A 17,918-nucleotide genomic window follows, 5' to 3' on the forward strand; every position below is an offset into this window, starting at 1 on the left:
TCTCCCCTCTTCGCGAAACAGAACGCGATGCTGTGATCATCGGCGATTCCATCGTTCGACACGTACACGCTACGTTAAATAAAAGTAAGGTGCATAGTCACTGCTTTCCTGGTGCTCGTGTTTCTGAAATCGCTGCTCACGTTCCCGAGATTTTGAACGAGCGCGTCGGAACCGTTGTCCTGCACGCGGGAGGGGCCAACATCAGACTGCGCCAGACGGAGGTTCTGAAGAAAGACTTCAGGAATCTGATCGATACGGTACGCAGCACATCGCCTGATATAACGATTATTGTGTCAGGACCGCTTCCCACGTACCGACTAGGTCATGAAAAGTTTAGTAGATTATTCGCGCTAAATGAATGGTTAATGTCATGGTGCAATGAGCAGAAACTTCTCTTTGTAAATAATTGGAATCTGTTTTGGGAGCGTCCTAGGCTTTACCGTGCTGATGGCTTACACCCAAGCAGATTCGGATCGGATCTTCTGTCAGATAACATCTCCAAAATGTTAAATACCTTTTGACTAGTAACCAAAAGTCCAAATCATAGTCTCTGCTGCACCAATTTAACTGATATAAATAGTGTTGAACATTGCATAGAAACTGTGTCTATTCCTCGTTTAGTGAGATCAAATCATAAATCTACTGCAGGATCTAGAAAAAATCTAATTGTTATTAAACCAGAAAATGTTGCTATTGGTAATCAAAAACAATTTCTAAAGCTAGGTCTTCTAAACATTAGATCACTCACACCTAAGGCAGTTATTGTAAATGAAATAGTCACAGATAATAGCTTCGATGTACTTTGCCTTACTGAAACCTGGCTTAAACCAAATGATTATTTCGGTTTAAATGAGTCTACTCCAGCAGGATACTCCTATAAGCACGAGCCCCGTCTGAATGGTCGTGGCGGCGGTGTTGCAACAATCTATAGAGATTTTCTCAATGTTACTCAGAAAACGGGTTATAAGTTTATTTCATTTGAAGTACTTGTACTAAATGTTACGCTCTTAGATGTTCGAAAAACATCCCTATTATCTTTAGCCTTGGCTACCGTATATAGACCACCTGGGCCTTACGCTGATTTCCTAAAAGAGTTTGCAGATTTTCTCTCAGACCTATTAGTTAACTTCGATAAAGCATTAATTGTTGGAGACTTTAATATCCATGTAGATAATCAAAATGATGCGTTAGGGGCTGCGTTTATAGACTTATTAAACTCCTTTGGGGTCAAGCAAAACATTACCGGACCGACTCATCGATTTAATCATACACTCGATTTAATTATATCACATGGAACCGATCCAACCGATATAGATATCATTCCACAAAGTGACGATGTCACTGACCATTACATGGTAACTTGCATAATACGTACTCCTGTAATATATCATGCTGCGCCGCGTTATCGATTAGGCAGAACAATCCTTCCATCCACCATAGATAATTTTTCAAACAGCTTATCGGATCTGTCTCAGCTGCTCAGTGAACCCAAACAAACAGATGAACTTGAGGAATTAACTAGCACTATGAGCACCATTCTCTCTGGATCATTGGATATTGTTGCGCCCATTAGATTAAAAAAGGTCAGAGAGAAAAGTAAAGCACCATGGTACAACAGTACTACGCGTGTTCTAAAGAGAGAAACCCGTAATTTAGAGCGTAAATGGAAACAAACCAACTTAGAGGTCTTTAGAAACGCATGGAAAGACAGTATGTCACGTTATAAAAAGGCCCTAAAAGCGGCCAGGGCTGAGCATCTACGCAAACTAATAGAAAACAACCATAACAATCCTAAGTTCTTATTTAACACAGTGGCGAGACTAACAAATAAACAGATGTCTCCTGAACAAAATATTCCATTACAGTTTAGTAGTAATGATTTCATGAAGTTCTTCACTGAGAAAATAGAAAACATCAGAACCACAATTGTAAACGTTCAATCCTCAATCGCGCCTTATAATTCAGCCTCAATTATCACCCCGCAAGAACAATTACAGTGCTTTACAACTATAGAACAAAAAGAGTTAAATAAACTTTTTACTTCATCTAAAACAACAACATGTTTACTAGATCCTATACCAACTAAGCTATTGAAAGAAGTGTTACCTGTAGTGGAAGAGCCTCTCCTCAATATTATTAACTCGTCTTTATCTTTAGGTCATGTTCCAAGAACATTTAAATTGGCAGTTATAAAACCTCTCATTAAGAAACCGCAATTAGATCCGAATAATCTAGTAAATTATAGACCCATTTCAAATCTACCTTTTATGTCTAAAATACTAGAAAAAGTTGTGTCCGCTCAACTGGGCTCTTTCTTGCAAGAAAATGACACCTATGAAAAGTTTCAGTCTGGGTTCAGGCCGCATCATAGCACTGAAACTGCGCTCGTTAAAATCACAAATGATTTACTTCTAGCTTCTGACCAAGGCTGTATCTCAATACTAGTTTTACTTGATCTTAGTGCTGCGTTCGACACTGTAGATCATACAATACTCTTAGATCGACTACAAAATTATACTGGTGTTCAAGGACAAGCATTAAGCTGGTTTAGATCGTATTTATCTGACCGCTACCATTTTGTTTATTTAAATGGAGAAAAATCTATCATAACTCCAGTAAACTATGGAGTGCCGCAGGGATCTGTGTTAGGCCCTCTATTATTCTCAATATATATGCTGCCACTTGGAAATATTATAAGGAAACATGGAATTAGTTTCCATTGTTATGCTGATAACACTCAACTATATATTTCATCACGGCCGGATGAAAACGCTAAATTATCCAAATTGACAGAGTGTGTTAAAGATATAAAAGATTGGATGACGCATAATTTTCTTTTATTAAATCCAGATAAGACAGAGGTACTACTTATCGGTTCAAAAAACCACCCACAAAACCTCTCACAATACAACTTTAACATAGTAGGATGTCCTGTTACTTCATCCTCTACAGTAAAAGACCTGGGTGTTATATTAGATTGTAACTTGTCTTTTGAAAATCATATTTCATATGTTACAAGAATAGCCTTTTTCCACCTTAGAAACATTGCTAAGCTACGTAATATGCTATCAGTTTCTGACGCAGAAAAGTTAGTTCATGCATTCATGACCTCGAGACTAGATTACTGTAATGCGTTATTAGCCGGTTGTCCTGCATCCTCAATAAACAAGCTACAGTTAGTTCAAAATGCCGCCGCTAGAGTTCTTACTAGATCAAGAAAATATGATCATATAACACCAATTTTATCATCACTACATTGGTTACCTATAAAGTCCCGTATTAATTACAAGGTATTGCTACTGACTTATAAAGCCCTAAACGGCTTAGCTCCAGTCTATTTAACGGATCTTCTATCGCCCTATAATCCATCGCGCTCTTTAAGATCACTAAATTCGAGGCTTCTGGTCATACCTAGGATATCCAGATCCACCAAAGGAAGGGAGAGCATTTTCACATTTAGCACCAAAACTCTGGAATAGTCTTCCGGATACTGTTCGTTTCTCAGACTCGCTCTCCCAGTTTAAAACTAGATTAAAGACGCATCTCTTCAGCCAGGCATTCATTTAATACTTTTAATCTTACAGTTAAATCCGGTCTCTAGTTCATAAACGCCAGAGGAGAACTGGCCCCCAACTGAGCCCGGGTTCTCCCAAGGTTTTTTTTCTCCATTAGGTCACCTGATGGAGTTTTTCGGTTCCTTGCCACTGTTGCCTTTGGCTTGCTCAGTTGGGGATATTTAATTTAATTAATCAATCAACGATACTATTGATCAGCATTACCGAACGTAGACGTTCCACTAGAAACAAACATTGATGTATTGTTCTAATTTATTACTGTGAAGCTGCTTTGATACAACCTGTGTTGTGAAAAGCGCTATATAAATAAACTTGACTTGACTTGACTTGACACTCAATAGTGACTACACTAACACACACACATTCAACAGTGAGTACACACACTCAACAGTGAGTACACACACTCAACAGTAACAATTATGTGGCAGAAAGGTGCTTCGATATGAAACAGATACACACACGCATTCAGTTATCGGGTCTGAACAGGGATGTGTGTGTGTGTGTAGGGCAGAAGTGGCGTCTCTGCGACGAGAGCTGCAGGCTCTGTCGGAGCGGTTCTCTCAGAAGTGTCTGGATCTGAAGCGAGCGCAGCAGCAGCACGAACACACACACACACAGATGAGCCTGAGAGACCGACAGCTGGAGCAGCTGAAGAGAGACAACCAGGTGAGACACACACACACACACACTCCGTACGCTGGCACGATCTTCAGTTCAGTGTGCAGAACATGACGTGTGTGTGTGTGTGTGTGTGCAGGACTTGCAGGCCCGCCTGTCGCAGGAAGTGAAGGTCGTTCGCTCGCTGGTCACAGGTCAAGGGTCAGACGCAGATGGCAGCGAGAGGTCGTGGTGTGAGATGCAGGTGAGGCGTTCATCACTGTAGTGTGTGTCTGTCTGATTCACACACACACACAGGCATATTTCACACCTGCAAACGCGTAGTTATGTTTGGGGTTACAGAAATGTATGACTTCAGCAAAGGTGCATGGCATTTTGTGTCTGATTGGTCCAGACGCTCCACCACCTCCATAGAGAGGATAAACATCTAATAATAATAATAATAATAATAATAATATAACTCAATTATTGAGTTTCTGAGCAGGCGCTGATTTCACCAGTCATTCTCTTAAGCCAATCAGGCGTGAGCTTTTAATCCAGCCGGTCATGATGCGTCTCGCTCAGTGCTTTGACTCCAGCTTAGCTCAGCATGTCGGCTCAGGGCAGGGCTTCATCATCCAGTGGAAGGAATGAAGGTTTTAAAACAATTTCATTCATAATTGTAAAAAAAATCTGTAGTTTAAATTGATATTTTTTAACTCGGCTTTATCAAGTTAGTTATTTAATATTAGGCCTTTTTATGCAAATCAGCAGAGTTGTTTATTTAAGAGCCGTGGCCGTGTTGTCTTTGACTGTGTGTGTGTGTGTGTGTGTGTGTGTGTGTGTGTGTGTGTGTGTGTCGCAGGTGCTGCTGAGGGTGCGAGAGAACGAACTGCAGTATCTACACCAAGAGCTCAACAGCCTCCGCAACCAGATGCACTTCCTCACCACGGTAACACACCTGCGCCTGTGTGTGTGTGTGTGTGTGTGTTTTCTGCGTCTGTCTGTGTGTGCGGATGATGTAAGGGGGCTGTCTACACCTGGCCACGTCATGTGTGTGTTCTGTGATGGGATAGCTATCCGATCGGGAAGAGACGAGGTGTAGATGCCCTCCGAGACGCTCCAGAATCCGATCGCTCACACCACTGCAGGAGGAGCTCTGGCCGCATCCCAGACGAACTCCCAAAGACGATACAAAGTAGCCGTGTGGGAGCGTGTGATAGGCTATGTGTCCTGTTGTAGCAGCTGAGCATCTCTTCATCAAGCCAATCAGAGTGAGAGTCAGGCGCAGACGCTCCACACACACTCCTCTTCATTCGCAGTAGAGAAACGAGAGGGTCTGCTGCCGCTCTCTCCTATTGCGGCCTTAGACATTAGCAGATGGTCCATAATGCAGCTCATATCTGTGTGTGAGTGTGTGTGTGTGTGTGTGTGTGTGTCAGGATCCATAATGCAGCTCATATCTGTGTGTGTGTGTGTGTGTGTGTGTGTGTCAGGATCCATAATGCAGCACATATCTGTGTGTGTGTGTGTGTGTGTGTGTGTCAGGATCCATAATGCAGCACATATCTGTGTGTGTGTGTGTGTGTGTGTCAGGATCCATAATGCAGCTCATATCTGTGTGTGTGTGTGTGTGTGTGTGTGTGTGTGTCAGGATCCATAATGCAGCTCATATCTGTGTGTGAGTGTGTGTGTGTGTGTGTCAGGATCCATAATGCAGCACATATCTGTGTGTGTGTGTGTGTGTGTGTGTCAGGATCCATAATGCAGCTCATATCTGTGTGTGTGTCAGGATCCATAATGCAGCTCATATCTGTGTGTGAGTGTGTGTGTGTGTCAGGATCCATAATGCAGCTCATATCTGTGTGTGTGTGTGTGTGTCAGGATCCATAATGCAGCTCATATCTGTGTGTGTGTGTGTGTGTGTGTGTCAGGATCCATAATGCAGCTCATATCTGTGTGTGTGTGTGTCAGGATCCATAATGCAGCTCATATCTGTGTGTGTGTGTGTGTGTGTGTGTGTGTGTGTGTCAGGATCCATAATGCAGCTCATATCTGTGTGTGTGTGTGTGTCAGGATCCATAATGCAGCTCATATCTGTGTGTGTGTGTGTGTGTGTGTGTGTGTGTGTGTGTCAGGATCCATAATGCAGCTCATATCTGTGTGTGTGTGTGTGTCAGGATCCATAATGCAGCTCATATCTGTGTGTGTGTGTGTGTGTGTGTGTCAGGATCCATAATGCAGCTCATATCTGTGTGTGTGTGTGTGTCAGGATCCATAATGCAGCTCATATCTGTGTGTGTGTGTGTGTGTGTGTGTGTGTGTCAGGATCCATAATGCAGCTCATATCTGTGTGTGTGTGTGTGTCAGGATCCATAATGCAGCTCATATCTGTGTGTGTGTGTGTGTCAGGATCCATAATGCAGCTCATATCTGTGTGTGTGTGTGTGTCAGGATCCATAATGCAGCTCATATCTGTGTGTGTGTGTGTGTCAGGATCCATAATGCAGCTCATATCTGTGTGTGTGTGTGTGTGTGTGTGTCAGGATCCATAATGCAGCTCATATCTGTGTGTGTGTGTGTGTGTCAGGATCCATAATGCAGCTCATATCTGTGTGTGTGTGTGTGTGTGTGTCAGGATCCATAATGCAGCTCATATCTGTGTGTGTGTGTGTGTGTCAGGATCCATAATGCAGCTCATATCTGTGTGTGTGTGTGTGTGTGTGTGTGTGTGTGTCAGGATCCATAATGCAGCTCATATCTGTGTGTGTGTGTGTGTGTGTCAGGATCCATAATGCAGCACATATCTGTGTGTGTGTGTGTGTCAGGATCCATAATGCAGCTCATATCTGTGTGTGTGTGTGTGTGTGTGTAACGCGTGTCCTCTCTCTCTTTCTGTGTGTGTGTCAGGAGAAGAGCAGCGTGTGCGAGCGCTACCGAGAGGTGTGTGAGTGTGTAACGCGTGTTCTCTCTCTCTCTGTGTGTGTGTGTGTGTCAGGAGAAGAGCAGCGTGTGCGAGCGCTACCGAGAGGTGTGTGAGTGTGTAACGCGTGTTCTCTCTCTCTCTCTGTGTGTGTGTCAGGAGAAGAGCAGCGTGTGCGAGCGCTACCGAGGGGTGTGTGAGTGTGTAACGCGTGTCCTCTCTCTCTCTGTGTGTGTGTGTGTGTGTCAGGAGAAGAGCAGCGTGTGCGAGCGCTACCGAGGGGTGTGTGAGTGTGTAACGCGTGTCCTCTCTCTCTCTGTGTGTGTGTGTGTGTGTCAGGAGAAGAGCAGCGTGTGCGAGCGCTACCGAGAGGTGTGTGAGTGTGTAACGCGTGTTCTCTCTCTCTCTGTGTGTGTGTGTGTGTGTCAGGAGAAGAGCAGCGTGTGCGAGCGCTACCGAGAGGTGTGTGAGTGTGTAACGCGTGTTCTCTCTCTCTCTCTGTGTGTGTGTGTGTGTCAGGAGAAGAGCAGCGTGTGCGAGCGCTACCGAGGGGTGTGTGAGTGTGTAACGCGTGTCCTCTCTCTCTTTCTGTGTGTGTGTCAGGAGAAGAGCAGCGTGTGCGAGCGCTACCGAGAGGTGTGTGAGTGTGTAACGCGTGTCCTCTCTCTCTCTGTGTGTGTGTGTGTGTCAGGAGAAGAGCAGCGTGTGCGAGCGCTACCGAGGGGTGTGTGAGTGTGTAACGCGTGTTCTCTCTCTCTCTCTGTGTGTGTGTGTGTGTGTCAGGAGAAGAGCAGCGTGTGCGAGCGCTACCGAGAGGTGTGTGAGTGTGTAACGCGTGTCCTCTCTCTCTCTGTGTGTGTGTGTGTGTCAGGAGAAGAGCAGCGTGTGCGAGCGCTACCGAGAGGTGTGTGAGTGTGTAACGCGTGTTCTCTCTCTCTCTCTGTGTGTGTGTGTGTGTGTCAGGAGAAGAGCAGCGTGTGCGAGCGCTACCGAGAGGTGTGTGAGTGTGTAACGCGTGTCCTCTCTCTCTCTGTGTGTGTGTGTGTGTCAGGAGAAGAGCAGCGTGTGCGAGCGCTACCAAGAGGTGTGTGAGTGTGTAACGCGTGTTCTCTCTCTCTCTGTGTGTGTGTGTGTGTGTCAGGAGAAGAGCAGCGTGTGCGAGCGCTACCGAGGGGTGTGTGAGTGTGTAACGCGTGTTCTCTCTCTCTCTGTGTGTGTGTGTGTGTGTCAGGAGAAGAGCAGCGTGTGCGAGCGCTACCGAGAGGTGTGTGAGTGTGTAACGCGTGTTCTCTCTCTCTCTGTGTGTGTGTGTGTGTCAGGAGAAGAGCAGCGTGTGCGAGCGCTACCGAGAGGTGTGTGAGTGTGTAACGCGTGTTCTCTCTCTCTCTGTGTGTGTGTGTGTGTGTCAGGAGAAGAGCAGCGTGTGCGAGCGCTACCGAGGGGTGTGTGAGTGTGTAACGCGTGTCCTCTCTCTCTCTGTGTGTGTGTGTGTGTCAGGAGAAGAGCAGCGTGTGCGAGCGCTACCGAGAGGTGTGTGAGTGTGTAACGCGTGTTCTCTCTCTCTCTGTGTGTGTGTGTGTGTCAGGAGAAGAGCAGCGTGTGCGAGCGCTACCGAGAGGTGTGTGAGTGTGTAACGCGTGTCCTCTCTCTCTCTCTGTGTGTGTGTGTGTGTCAGGAGAAGAGCAGCGTGTGCGAGCGCTACCGAGGGGTGTGTGAGTGTGTAACGCGTGTCCTCTCTCTCTCTGTGTGTGTGTGTGTGTGTGTCAGGAGAAGAGCAGCGTGTGCGAGCGCTACCGAGAGGTGTGTGTGTGTGTAACGCGTGTCCTCTCTCTCTCTGTGTGTGTGTGTGTGTGTCAGGAGAAGAGCAGCGTGTGCGAGCGCTACCGAGGGGTGTGTGAGTGTGTAACGCGTGTTCTCTCTCTCTCTGTGTGTGTGTGTGTCAGGAGAAGAGCAGCGTGTGCGAGCGCTACCGAGGGGTGTGTGAGTGTGTAACGCGTGTTCTCTCTCTCTCTGTGTGTGTGTGTGTGTGTGTCAGGAGAAGAGCAGCGTGTGCGAGCGCTACCGAGGGGTGTGTGAGTGTGTAACGCGTGTCCTCTCTCTCTCTGTGTGTGTGTGTGTGTGTCAGGAGAAGAGCAGCGTGTGCGAGCGCTACCGAGAGGTGTGTGAGTGTGTAACGCGTGTTCTCTCTCTCTCTGTGTGTGTGTGTGTCAGGAGAAGAGCAGCGTGTGCGAGCGCTACCGAGGGGTGTGTGAGTGTGTAACGCGTGTCCTCTCTCTCTCTGTGTGTGTGTGTGTGTGTCAGGAGAAGAGCAGCGTGTGCGAGCGCTACCGAGAGGTGTGTGAGTGTGTAACGCGTGTTCTCTCTCTCTCTGTGTGTGTGTGTGTGTGTCAGGAGAAGAGCAGCGTGTGCGAGCGCTACCGAGAGGTGTGTGAGTGTGTAACGCGTGTTCTCTCTCTCTCTGTGTGTGTGTGTGTGTGTGTGTCAGGAGAAGAGCAGCGTGTGCGAGCGCTACCGAGAGGTGTGTGTGTGTGTGTGTGTGTGTGTAACGCGTGTTCTCTCTCTCTCTGTGTGTGTGTGTCAGGAGAAGAGCAGCGTGTGCGAGCGCTACCGAGAGGTGTGTGAGTGTGTAACGCGTGTTCTCTCTCTCTCTGTGTGTGTGTGTGTGTGTGTGTCAGGAGAAGAGCAGCGTGTGCGAGCGCTACCGAGGGGTGTGTGAGTGTGTAACGCGTGTTCTCTCTCTCTCTGTGTGTGTGTGTGTGTCAGGAGAAGAGCAGCGTGTGCGAGCGCTACCGAGGGGTGTGTGAGTGTGTAACGCGTGTTCTCTCTCTCTGTGTGTGTGTGTGTGTCAGGAGAAGAGCAGCGTGTGCGAGCGCTACCGAGGGGTGTGTGAGTGTGTAACGCGTGTTCTCTCTCTCTCTCTGTGTGTGTGTGTGTGTCAGGAGAAGAGCAGCGTGTGCGAGCGCTACCGAGGGGTGTGTGAGTGTGTAACGCGTGTTCTCTCTCTCTCTCTGTGTGTGTGTGTGTGTCAGGAGAAGAGCAGCGTGTGCGAGCGCTACCGAGAGGTGTGTGAGTGTGTAACGCGTGTTCTCTCTCTCTCTGTGTGTGTGTGTGTGTGTCAGGAGAAGAGCAGCGTGTGCGAGCGCTACCGAGAGGTGTGTGAGTGTGTAACGCGTGTTCTCTCTCTCTCTCTGTGTGTGTGTGTGTGTGTGTGTCAGGAGAAGAGCAGCGTGTGCGAGCGCTACCAAGAGGTGTGTGAGTGTGTAACGCGTGTTCTCTCTCTCTCTCTGTGTGTGTGTGTGTGTCAGGAGAAGAGCAGCGTGTGCGAGCGCTACCGAGAGGTGTGTGAGTGTGTAACGCGTGTTCTCTCTCTCTCTGTGTGTGTGTGTGTGTCAGGAGAAGAGCAGCGTGTGCGAGCGCTACCGAGAGGTGTGTGAGTGTGTAACGCGTGTTCTCTCTCTCTCTGTGTGTGTGTGTGTGTGTCAGGAGAAGAGCAGCGTGTGCGAGCGCTACCGAGAGGTGTGTGAGTGTGTAACGCGTGTTCTCTCTCTCTCTGTGTGTGTGTGTGTGTGTCAGGAGAAGAGCAGCGTGTGCGAGCGCTACCGAGGGGTGTGTGAGTGTGTAACGCGTGTTCTCTCTCTCTCTCTGTGTGTGTGTGTGTGTCAGGAGAAGAGCAGCGTGTGCGAGCGCTACCGAGAGGTGTGTGAGTGTGTAACGCGTGTTCTCTCTCTCTCTCTGTGTGTGTGTGTGTGTGTCAGGAGAAGAGCAGCGTGTGCGAGCGCTACCGAGAGGTGTGTGAGTGTGTAACGCGTGTTCTCTCTCTCTCTGTGTGTGTGTGTGTGTCAGGAGAAGAGCAGCGTGTGCGAGCGCTACCGAGGGGTGTGTGAGTGTGTAACGCGTGTTCTCTCTCTCTCTCTGTGTGTGTGTGTGTGTGTCAGGAGAAGAGCAGCGTGTGCGAGCGCTACCGAGAGGTGTGTGAGTGTGTAACGCGTGTCCTCTCTCTCTCTGTGTGTGTGTGTGTGTGTCAGGAGAAGAGCAGCGTGTGCGAGCGCTACCGAGAGGTGTGTGTGTGTGTAACGCGTGTCCTCTCTCTCTCTGTGTGTGTGTGTGTGTGTCAGGAGAAGAGCAGCGTGTGCGAGCGCTACCGAGGGGTGTGTGAGTGTGTAACGCGTGTTCTCTCTCTCTCTGTGTGTGTGTGTGTGTGTGTGTCAGGAGAAGAGCAGCGTGTGCGAGCGCTACCGAGAGGTGTGTGAGTGTGTAACGCGTGTTCTCTCTCTCTCTCTGTGTGTGTGTGTCAGGAGAAGAGCAGCGTGTGCGAGCGCTACCGAGAGGTGTGTGAGTGTGTAACGCGTGTTCTCTCTCTCTCTCTGTGTGTGTGTGTGTGTCAGGAGAAGAGCAGCGTGTGCGAGCGCTACCGAGAGGTGTGTGAGTGTGTAACGCGTGTTCTCTCTCTCTCTCTGTGTGTGTGTCAGGAGAAGAGCAGCGTGTGCGAGCGCTACCGAGAGGTGTGTGAGTGTGTAACGCGTGTTCTCTCTCTCTCTCTGTGTGTGTGTGTGTGTCAGGAGAAGAGCAGCGTGTGCGAGCGCTACCGAGAGGTGTGTGAGTGTGTAACGCGTGTTCTCTCTCTCTCTCTGTGTGTGTGTGTGTGTGTCAGGAGAAGAGCAGCGTGTGCGAGCGCTACCGAGAGGTGTGTGAGTGTGTAACGCGTGTTCTCTCTCTCTCTCTGTGTGTGTGTGTGTCAGGAGAAGAGCAGCGTGTGCGAGCGCTACCGAGAGGTGTGTGAGTGTGTAACGCGTGTTCTCTCTCTCTCTGTGTGTGTGTGTGTGTCAGGAGAAGAGCAGCGTGTGCGAGCGCTACCGAGAGGTGTGTGAGTGTGTAACGCGTGTTCTCTCTCTCTCTGTGTGTGTGTGTGTGTGTGTCAGGAGAAGAGCAGCGTGTGCGAGCGCTACCGAGGGGTGTGTGAGTGTGTAACGCGTGTTCTCTCTCTCTCTGTGTGTGTGTGTGTGTGTGTGTCAGGAGAAGAGCAGCGTGTGCGAGCGCTACCGAGAGGTGTGTGAGTGTGTAACGCGTGTTCTCTCTCTCTCTCTGTGTGTGTGTGTGTGTCAGGAGAAGAGCAGCGTGTGCGAGCGCTACCGAGAGGTGTGTGAGTGTGTAACGCGTGTTCTCTCTCTCTCTGTGTGTGTGTGTGTGTGTGTCAGGAGAAGAGCAGCGTGTGCGAGCGCTACCGAGGGGTGTGTGAGTGTGTAACGCGTGTTCTCTCTCTCTCTGTGTGTGTGTGTGTGTGTGTGTCAGGAGAAGAGCAGCGTGTGCGAGCGCTACCGAGAGGTGTGTGAGTGTGTAACGCGTGTTCTCTCTCTCTCTGTGTGTGTGTGTGTGTGTCAGGAGAAGAGCAGCGTGTGCGAGCGCTACCGAGGGGTGTGTGAGTGTGTAACGCGTGTTCTCTCTCTCTCTGTGTGTGTGTGTGTCAGGAGAAGAGCAGCGTGTGCGAGCGCTACCGAGAGGTGTGTGAGTGTGTAACGCGTGTTCTCTCTCTCTCTCTGTGTGTGTGTGTGTGTCAGGAGAAGAGCAGCGTGTGCGAGCGCTACCGAGAGGTGTGTGAGTGTGTAACGCGTGTTCTCTCTCTCTCTCTGTGTGTGTGTGTGTGTGTCAGGAGAAGAGCAGCGTGTGCGAGCGCTACCGAGAGGTGTGTGAGTGTGTAACGCGTGTTCTCTCTCTCTCTGTGTGTGTGTGTCAGGAGAAGAGCAGCGTGTGCGAGCGCTACCGAGAGGTGTGTGAGTGTGTAACGCGTGTTCTCTCTCTCTCTCTGTGTGTGTGTGTGTGTGTCAGGAGAAGAGCAGCGTGTGCGAGCGCTACCGAGAGGTGTGTGAGTGTGTAACGCGTGTTCTCTCTCTCTCTCTGTGTGTGTGTGTGTGTCAGGAGAAGAGCAGCGTGTGCGAGCGCTACCGAGAGGTGTGTGAGTGTGTAACGCGTGTTCTCTCTCTCTCTCTGTGTGTGTGTGTGTGTCAGGAGAAGAGCAGCGTGTGCGAGCGCTACCGAGAGGTGTGTGAGTGTGTAACGCGTGTTCTCTCTCTCTCTGTGTGTGTGTGTGTGTGTCAGGAGAAGAGCAGCGTGTGCGAGCGCTACCGAGAGGTGTGTGAGTGTGTAACGCGTGTTCTCTCTCTCTCTCTGTGTGTGTGTGTGTGTCAGGAGAAGAGCAGCGTGTGCGAGCGCTACCGAGGGGTGTGTGAGTGTGTAACGCGTGTTCTCTCTCTCTCTCTGTGTGTGTGTGTGTGTGTCAGGAGAAGAGCAGCGTGTGCGAGCGCTACCGAGAGGTGTGTGAGGAGCTGAGTGTGATGAAGAGTCGCAGCGAGCGAGAGGCCGAGGCTCTCCGAGAACACCTGAGGCTGGCACTGAGCGCTCTGCACGAGAACGACAACACCCTGCAGCACTGACCGCCAGTCACGTGACCCTCGGCCAATCACGTGACCCTCGGCCAATCACGTGACCCTCGGCTCAGGCCGTCAGCCAATCAACTGCGGGACACTGGAACAGCGCTTCTGCACTTTCTCATGTGTGTCTATGGGACCTAACTGGAACGTCTCTCTGTCGCTGGTGTGGAGGAACCGAACACACACACACACACACACACACACTCATAGCTGATAGAGATCATATTTGCCAATCGAATATCATGTGTGTGTGTTCTCTGGAAGCTCGTTTCCACCACAGCATACAAAAATATCTTACAATTCTGAGAAGAAAGTCAGAAATGAAACTTTCCCTCTTCAGTTTACATCTCACAAACTCTCTCACAGTTCAGAGTTCATACGTACACTCTTAATAGCCAGAATTATGGGATGGAGATAGTAAATTGTTCTGAGGCAGAAACGAGCTTCCTCGGTGTTCGACTGTCTTAGTGCCACACACACCAGAGCTTTGCTTGAATGAGCCAATGTTTTTACAGATGTTTGTGTTTTTTGTAATATTTAAGTGTAGAGTTTTACGCATATGTTAACATATCGAGCTATAGCTAATAAATATGGGTTATTTGGTTCCCGGACTCTGAGTGCTTGTTATTTCAGTCGTCTTATAATAGTTGTTACGCTGAAATAAGGTGAACAACCACACCTGAAGGCTCAGGGATTGTGGTAAACGCCACTGAATGGGTTATTAACCAGCAGAGATGATGAGAGTGTGTTCATCTACGTCTTTTAAGATGAAAGTGTGTGTTTATACAGTAATAATAGTGAGTTAGTGAATCTAGATCAGCTGTTCTCCACCTTGCTGAATCAACAACAACAACAATTCCCCACAACAACATTCAAACTTACATGAGTTTTACATTCATTCACATTTTCACAACACACATTTCAAAGTCCATATTACAATTTAGAGTTATCAGAGGTGACTGTCTAAGTTATGTATTTCAGAGATGTGCATATACGAAATCAAAGTTAACGAAAAATTTATTAATTTAAACTATGTATTAATTTAATGTAGAAACAATGAGCTCATTGAAGTAATGAATACTTGTTAACAATGATTCAGAGTTTAATTGTGATCGAATTATCGATCGATTAAGTGATTTAATATAAATATTGCAGAGCTTGGCATAATGATGTCTGAGGAGAATCACACTTTACATTCGCATGAAACGAGCCTTCCTCATGTATGCAGGTTTTCCAGGACATTGTTGAGGAGGAGGGTGAACTAAAATCTAGTTTTAGCTTATTAATGAATGTTTGTTTGGTCTTTTAATCATTTTAAGTCGTCTTGAGGCATACACTGACATACAAAGTCATATTTATGATATGAAAAGTCGACATTATGGCTTAAAAAGTCTATTTTATGGCATACATGTCGAATTTATGACTTAAAAATTGGTGAAAGGGAGATTCGCATCACCCGAGTTTAATGATGACAGAAGAAGTTGTTCCAGATGTGCGCGTGCGCAGTCCCGCGGCGGGTGTTTGATTGGCGGCAGCGGCGCATGCGCAGAGCAGAGCAGCAGAGGCGCAAGATGGCGGCGAGCTCCGCGACCCGAACAGCCTCCGCGGCCGCTAAAGTCGTGCGGCCGATCTTCAGCCGGGACCTGGACGAGGCCAAGCGCAGGGTTCGGGAGCTGTACCGGGCCTGGTACCGGGAGGTGCCCAACGCAGGTACTGAGCGCACTCGCACCGCGAGACACACACACACAGACGCGCGTCAAGGTCACAAACACACGAATATACAGAGAAATGCTCACAGTTACACTACAAACTACACACACAACTGCAGAAACACTCGGTCTGACTGTTAAACATGCACTGTTTCTATGATGTAGCCCCTCTGTGTGTTTAAACGAGCTGAAGGATCGATGTGGAACCACCACTAGTGTTATTATTTTATACTAGTATTATAGCTATTATATCTCTGACAGGAAAGAGCTTTTTAATCTGTTCACCGAAAAGATTCGTTCAGTGATTTCATTCAGCCACGGACACAAGGCTAATCATCCCATTTTTAATAAATAGAAGTAATAAAAACACAGTGTTTATGTGCTGTCACAGCTTTCCCTAATATTATTAAGCTCGTGAATTAATGTATCATAAGCTTGAATAAACGCGAGTTTCAGTAAATGGTGTTTATGATTATTATTAGTAATTTTACCGATCCTCTTTCTCTGTTTGAAGAAGAAGATTCACATACTGATCTGAACCGAACGACTCAGTGATTCAGTGACTCAGTGATTCAGTCAGCAGATCCTCCAAACATTCAATCGTGTGTTGATGTTTTGACCCGTGTGTAAGTTAGTCACAGAAGTGAATCGAGTGAGTCACAAGGATTCGCTCGCTAACCTGTGTGTGTGTGTGTGTGTGTGTGTGTGTGTGTGTGTGTGTGTGTGTGTGTGTGTGTGTGTGTGTGTGTGTGTGTGTGTGATGTCTCAGTCGGTCACATAAGTGAATCGAGTGAGTCAGAAGGATTCGCTCGCTAACCTGTGTGTGTGTGTGTGTGTGTGTGTGTGTGTGTGTGTGTGTGTGATGTCTCAGTCGGTCACATAAGTGAATCGAGTGAGTCAGAAGGATTCGCTCGCTAACCTGTGTGTGTGTGTGTGTGTGTGAGTGATGTCTCAGTCGGTCACATAAGTGAATCGAGTGAGTCCGAAGGATTCGCTCACTAGCGTGTGTGTTTCAGTCAGTCACTGAGGTGAATCGAAAGAGTCATGTTCGTGAGCTGGAAGGATTCGCTCGCTAATGTGTGTGTGTGTGTGTGTGTGTTTCAGTCCACACGTTCCAGCTGGACATCAGCGCGCGTCAGGGCCGAGATAAGGTGCGAGAGATGTTCGACAGGAACAGTCACATTACGGACCCTCGGGTCATCGACATGCTGGTCATCAAGGTGAGGAACAGGCCCGCTGTTAGCGCCCCTGTGTGTGTGTGAGTGTGTGTGATGACCTGTGTGTGTTTCAGGGCAAGATGGAGCTGGAGGAAACCATCAACGTGTGGAAGCAGAAGACTCACATCATGCGCTACTTCCACGAGACCGAGGCGCCGCGTCCCACAGACTTCCTCTCCAAATTCTACCACGGACACGACCCTTGACCTTTGACCCCTAATGTGTGCTGTCATTTCTGCTTCTGTACTGTAAATACACTCATGCTGAAACCCTCCAGTCTGTGTGTGTGTGTGTTATATCATCCGTCAGTGGGTTATGCTGATATTTAGGCTACTCTTATATTTGAGCTATAAACTCATTCCAGTGTTTCTCTGAGCATCAGTTCGACTGAGCACAATAATTCAGCAGTGCCATGATGAGTCTAGAGCCGTTAGAATTATAAGAGGGGCATTATGTCTCGCTAATGAACTTTCTTGCATTTGCATAGTGAGTTGTGATTGGTCTATCCCTTCATTTGCATAGTGAGTTGTGATTGGTCTATTCCCTCATTTGCATAGTGAGTTGTGATTGGTATATTCCCTCATTTGCATAGTGAGCTGTGATTGGTCTATTCCCTCATTTGCATAGTGAGTTGTGATTGGTCTATTCCTTTTTCATTTGCAGTGTGTTGTGATTGGTCTATTCCTTCATTTGCATAGTGTGTTGTGATTGGTCTTTTCCTTTATTTGCATAGTGAGTGATTGTTCTATTCCCTCATTTGCATAGTGTTGTGATTGGTCCATTTCTTTTTTCATTTGCATAGTACATTGTGTTTAGTCTATTCCTTTTTGATTTACAGTGTGTAGGGATTGGTCTATCCCTTCATTTGCATAGTGAGTTGTGATTGGTTTAATCCTTTATCATTTGCATACTGAATTGTGATTGGTCTATCCCTTCATTTGCATAGTGTGTTGTGATCAGCCTATTATTTTACATTTGCATAGTGCGTTGTGATTGGTGCGCGTTCATATTCATGTGTTTGTGACGGCAGGTTAAAATGATCTCATTCAGATAAGTGTGTGTGTGTGTGTGTGTGTGTGTGTGTGAATAATGTGAAAAGTAGAACTACGTAATAACTAGATGTTGAATAATTGAGAAATGAATGCACACATAACTGACGGTGTGTTAAACTCTAATGATTCAGTGTTTGACTCTCGACACACTGATGATTCCTCTGAGAAACACCACATGACTGTGACACACACGGCTGTAACGTGCCGACACACCTGCAGTGCTCATGTTCCTGAGGAAACTGATACTCTTTATTCTTCAGGATTCTGTGATGAAGAGAAAGTTCAAACAACAGCATTTATTAAAGCAGAATCTGTTACATTAGCAGATCCTCGTTCAGAGTCGACACACTGAGTCACTCACTCGACTGATGCGCTTCGCAAATGTTTGCGTGTGTGTGTGTGTGTGTATATACAGATCCT

The 17,918-nt window shown here is 47.5% G+C and overlaps 2 protein-coding genes across 5 annotated transcripts in view; both read left to right on the forward strand.

Moving 5' to 3' along the window:
* triobpb (TRIO and F-actin binding protein b) overlaps positions 1-14,124 on the forward strand; it is a 25,503-nt gene extending 11,379 nt beyond the window's left edge. For all 4 annotated transcript variants that reach the window (XM_081357780.1, XM_081357779.1, XM_081357782.1 and 1 more), the window contains 4 exons: positions 4,082-4,241; positions 4,333-4,437; positions 5,038-5,124; positions 13,371-14,124. In XM_081357780.1, coding sequence (XP_081213906.1) covers positions 4,082-4,241; positions 4,333-4,437; positions 5,038-5,124; positions 13,371-13,523 — 505 coding nt within the window. In that variant the 3' untranslated portion in view covers positions 13,524-14,124. The remainder of the gene's footprint in view (positions 1-4,081; positions 4,242-4,332; positions 4,438-5,037; positions 5,125-13,370) is intronic.
* A 567-nt stretch (positions 14,125-14,691) lies between these two features.
* On the forward strand, positions 14,692-16,722 carry ndufa6 (NADH:ubiquinone oxidoreductase subunit A6). The gene is made up of 3 exons (XM_081361422.1): positions 14,692-15,230; positions 16,334-16,449; positions 16,521-16,722. The coding sequence occupies exons 1-3, from the start codon at positions 15,011-15,013 to the stop codon at positions 16,650-16,652; spliced, it is 468 nt and encodes a 155-aa protein (XP_081217548.1). The 5' UTR covers positions 14,692-15,010; the 3' UTR covers positions 16,653-16,722.
* The last annotated feature ends 1,196 nt before the right edge of the window (positions 16,723-17,918 follow it).

Source organism: Scardinius erythrophthalmus (genome assembly GCF_964197995.2).
Source record: "Scardinius erythrophthalmus genome assembly, chromosome: 1".
Classification (NCBI taxonomy): domain Eukaryota; kingdom Metazoa; phylum Chordata; class Actinopteri; order Cypriniformes; family Leuciscidae; genus Scardinius; species Scardinius erythrophthalmus.